This window comes from Sitophilus oryzae, unplaced genomic scaffold (genome assembly GCF_002938485.1).
Source record: "Sitophilus oryzae breed Bouriz unplaced genomic scaffold, Soryzae_2.0 scaffold_1067_pilon_pilon, whole genome shotgun sequence".
In the NCBI taxonomy this organism is placed as follows: domain Eukaryota; kingdom Metazoa; phylum Arthropoda; class Insecta; order Coleoptera; family Curculionidae; genus Sitophilus; species Sitophilus oryzae.
In genome coordinates this window covers 727,627-732,367 of record NW_022145690.1, presented here as the reverse complement: position 1 = coordinate 732,367, position 4,741 = coordinate 727,627, and the positions used below count along the sequence as shown (strand labels likewise).

The 4,741-nt window shown below is 37.4% G+C and overlaps 1 protein-coding gene across 1 annotated transcript; it reads right to left on the bottom strand.

Moving 5' to 3' along the window:
- Positions 1-2,720: 2,720 nt before the first annotated feature.
- Positions 2,721-3,916, bottom strand: LOC115879152. Its single transcript, XM_030895835.1, has 2 exons — positions 3,743-3,916; positions 2,721-3,488 (listed from the first exon to the last, which is right to left on the bottom strand). Exons 1-2 carry the CDS (start codon positions 3,914-3,916, stop codon positions 2,721-2,723), a joined length of 942 nt encoding a protein of 313 aa, XP_030751695.1.
- Positions 3,917-4,741: the final 825 nt, after the last annotated feature.

Here is a 4,741-nt window from a genome sequence, read left to right as displayed (position 1 = left end):
CAGGGCAAGATGATATCCCAAACGAATTACTTAAATATGGCGGCCAAAGTCTATACAGCAGCTAACATCCCTGATTCAAAAAATTCTTTACCAACACAGGATACCCGATGAATGGCGAACCAGCACCACTATCTTGATGTTTAAAAGAGGAGATAAGAAGCTGCCCTCAAACTATAGAGGCATAAATCTTCTAAGCACCACACTAAAACTTACGACAAAAGTGATAACAACCAAAATAAACGACTTAACATGCTTAGCAGATGAACAGCAAGGTTTCAGATCGGGCAGATCATGCACAGACGCGGTTTTTGTCATAAGACAGATAACAGAAAAATCAATCGAATATAACAAACCAGCGTATATGTGTTTTATTGATTTAGAAAAAGCGTTCGACCGTGTGCAGCTAAGAGACGTTGTACGCCTTCTTTACAATAGGCAAATCCCACACAACCTCGTTAAAACCATACAAAACATATATGAAGCGAACCAAATTCAAGCTAAAATTAACGCGGTCCTGACCGAACCAATAAATGTAGGCTGTGGTATCCGACAAGGTGACTCCCTGAGCCCTCTTCTTTTCAACATCATTATGGACGAAATAATAGGAAATGTACGTTTACTGAAGGGAAATTACTATTCTATGCTATGCCGATGATGCCGTATTGGTAGCTGAAAATGAGAACGATCTACAGCGCTTATTACATCGATTTAATTGCACTGCCAAATCACTTAATATGATAATATCGACCCAGAAAACTAAATGCATGACGACATCAAAAGTACCACTAAGATGCAAACTGGAAGTCGAGGGCAATGTTATTCAGCAAGAGATGAAGTTTAATTTTAGGCATAGACATCTCAGGATATGGTGATGTAGAAGCGGAGCTGCGAGAACGGACAACGAAGGCAACCAGAATAGCAGGATGCCTGAATGATACAATATGGCGAAATAAAAACATTGAGGTGGAGACTAAAGCGAGAATTTACAAGGCAACGGTACGACCAATAATGACATACACTGCCGAAACTCGACCTGATACAGCGAAAACTAAACAACTACTAGAAACAACCGAAATGAGAGTACTACGCAGAATAGCTGGAAAGACGCTTCTGGACAGGGAGAGAAATGAAAGCATAAGAAGAGCGTGCAAGGTGGAAAGTGTAAATGAGTGGGTACTCAGCAGAAAGGAAGAATGGAACGAGCATATCAGCAGAATGGACAACAGAAGGATAGTGAGAGTTGCACGCGACAAATCACCGCTAGGTCGCAGAAGCTTAGCACGAAAACGATGGAGCGACAACTTTTCAGTCTAACAGGTAGAGACGACGAAACCAAACAGGCGATTCGTCTAGTATGAAGAAGGAAGAAGAAGTTTATTTCAAATATCAAACTTAAAATGTTCTTTTATTTTTAGCATAAGTTATCTTTAAAAAAAGTTTTATTTTTGTTAAACAAAGATACATCCAAATAAGCAATAAAAATATTTTCAAAATTTTGTATTATTTTCAAATTTACCCTAACCCAAACCACACAAGGTAAATTTTTAATTCAAATATATTTGCTGCAAATAACTGATATTGTTGTATACTTAATTAGGTATAAATATCGCCACATACACTCAAATAACACTTATTTGCAAATATATTTGAAAGAAAAATCGACCGTGTATGATTCGGGTTAAGGTGAATTTTTGTTACAAATTCCCAGGGCTTTAGTTACAAAAACCACAGTGCCTTTGTTACAAATTCGCAATGATTTTGTCGCAAATTTCCACTATGTTCTTACAAATTCGAAGTGCTTTTGTCACAAATTCGCAATGTTTTATAACAAATTCGAAGTGCTTTTATCGCAAATTCGCAGTACTTCATAAAAAAGTTGAAGTGCTTCTGCCGTAAATTCGCAGAGTTTTGATAATGATCTTTGAAGATTTTGGTATGAAGTCATGCAAATCGCAATACTTTCAAGATAAGGCTGTAGTCTTTGCAACCAGCGATTCTAAAGCGTTTATCCCAAATGCTTCTTGAAATTACCAATACCATGCAATTACAATACAATTATTGAACCATGCATTTGGCATATATCAAGAGCATGGCGAAATTGGTTCAAGTGCGTTCGCCCTTGGGCCGATAGATTTGTTTTTTCAGTGTTGTTTAACTCTAAAATTTTAATTCTGAGCTAGCAAATGAGCTAAATGCTTTACCTAGACCGTTATTCAGAAGCTATAGGGGAAATATGGGGAATACCGACCACTTAAGGGAAATAATTAATATATGTCAAACTAGCTGGAATTTAAAACTTATTTTGTGCTAAATTTAACAAAATATAATTATAGAAGACTAAGAGAAGGCGAAAACATAGATATTAAACGAAATAAAATATTTATTTAAAAAACATTACAAAACGAAAATGATCGGCATTGCCCTACCTATTCGGGTAATGTCGACCATACTTAAACCAAACAAAATCTTTAAAAAATATCTCTTATTGACAAAATATCAATGAAACAAAGATGCATGGTAACTTTAAACATATAACATAAAAGTTGTGTATGCGATTTATGGTTGACAAAAATTACAAATATACACTTCAGTGGGGCAGGTCACCCACCACTCATTGTCTTTGCCGAATTCGTCGCATACGATGCAAGGGTCCGTGGCCTCTTCCAAATGCCTCTTCTTGCTATTTGGCTTGTCCTTAATTTTCTTTGGTTCATCATCTCTTAGTAATTTTCGTTTGGTTCCTTTTGATTTCGCCAGTTCCATTTTTTTACTTTTGCGTCTTCTTTTTTCTTTAATTCTTCTTTATTTGGTGTCACGGTAAATAATTGAGAATGTGTTTTCCTGCCCTTCCTTAAAAACCGGGATGTAGGCTGAATGTCTTCAAATGACAGAGTCACTCTCACGCTTTTTTCTAAGTCATTATCACTATCCTGATCTGTATAGGAAATTACACTAGCATCTGATTCGCTATCGGTATCAAAATCGTTCGACATTTTATTGACAGTTTTTTGTCCTGAAATTCCTGATGGACCAGCTTCTACCAAGTCTTTGCTTGATATGTTTCCTTTGACAGTATCTTTTATCATTTTTGTCAATTTATTTGCTGTTTTATCCTTATTTTCTACGTCTTTTTTTACACTATCCCCTTTGTTTTTGTTGTTATCCTGTCTTTGCGGTTCCCCTCCCTCTGTCATGGTTTCTTCAGTAATAAGAAATTCTTCCTCATTTATTACACCTCTGTTAAATGGAAAAATCCCTGTTGCCTCAAATCCTTTTACATCTTTTTCAATAGTCGCTGTCTTGTTGTAGGCCTTTTTGAACAGCTCGGCAATATCCGACTGGTCAATTCTTTGACAGTTTTTTGATTTAGGAAAGGAATCACACTCGCGATTGTACGCGGTTTTTAATGGTCCAAAAAAGCAAACATCGAGTGGTTGTAGGCGATGGTATGTGTGAGGTGGCAAGGTCACTATAGTTATGCCATTCTTCTTGCAGAAATCGTACACTTTTAGTGTACAGTGACTGCTATGGTTATCTATTATTAATAACACTTTGTCCGTGATTGAACATTTAGTATGCCTGACAAAATGCTCAATCCATTCAAAAAAGAGGTCTTCGTTGATCGAGCCATTTTTTGAAACTTTACAAAAAGCATTTGTTGGGCCATTTTTTGTGAGCTCATATTTCACTCCAGCCCTTCCAAAAATAAACATGGGGGCACATATTCTCCCGCAGCACTTACTGGACAAAGGACGGTTACCAACTTTCCCCGTTCTCCACTTGTAATGGCACCAACTTGTCGTTGTCCTTTAACCGCCAAATTTTTTCCAGGAATGTGCACAGGAGTTATGCCGGTTTCGTCGGCATTGTAAATACGATTAGCAGGAAAATTATAGTCTTCGAACACTTTAGACATATTAGAGAAAAATAAGTCTACTTCTTTCTTGTTGAACCCTTTTACCCTGTTCAATGACGTGCTCTCTGGCTTTCTCAGAGATATGTTAGGGTGCCTTTTCAAAAACCCATAGTATCAGTCATTACCACATATTTTTTTATCCTTGTTAAAGTTATTCGGGATATTGTTGGCACTCGCATATTGAAAAGCGATCTTTTTAACTTGAAGTCTCGACAGTCCATAAAACAACTTCGACATTTTAATTATGTGATTGCACAACTCGCCCTCTTGGGCAGGGTTAAGAACTGCATGCCTTCCCAATTTCTTATTATTTTGATTGACTTTGCCTTTAAGACGGTCCTGAAAAGTACCATAAGGTACGTGATACGTTCTAGATGCTTTTCTTATTCCCATAGATTTAGTTTTTACGGCGTTTATTGCCCTAGTCATATCTTCTAGAGACCATGAACCCCGGTCTGTTATTCTGTTGTACTTGAAAGGCATTTTTACAGCATCTAAAAAAAAGATAAATAATTATTATGAATTTCGGGTAATACCAACCGAGCTCGGGTAAGACGGTCGGTTTTACCCGAAAGTGCATGCGTTTAAAAATAAATCACCACCGGCATTATAAGAAAAATGATGTTATGTCTCCATGCGGTTTCTGCATAACAAATGCTCAAGCTAATAAATGTCATACAGATATAGAGGAAACATGGGCAACGGCCCAGCTACGTCGAAACACCGGTTCCCATTAGAACACCGAAGTTAAGCGACGTAAGGCGATGCTAGTTGATGGACGGGTGACCGGTTCGAAACTTTGCATCGTGCTGTTGTCCAAGGGAA

Excerpts from the sequence above, each read along its gene's own strand:
- LOC115879152 (XM_030895835.1), bottom strand. The coding sequence starts at position 3,916 with ATGTCTAAAGTGTTCGAAGACTATAATTTTCCTGCTAATCGTATTTAC. Across the intron at positions 3,489-3,742 it reads TGGTAACCGTCCTTTGTCCA|AAGAATGGCATAACTATAGT; the intron begins GTAAGTGCTGCG and ends GATTTCTGCAAG.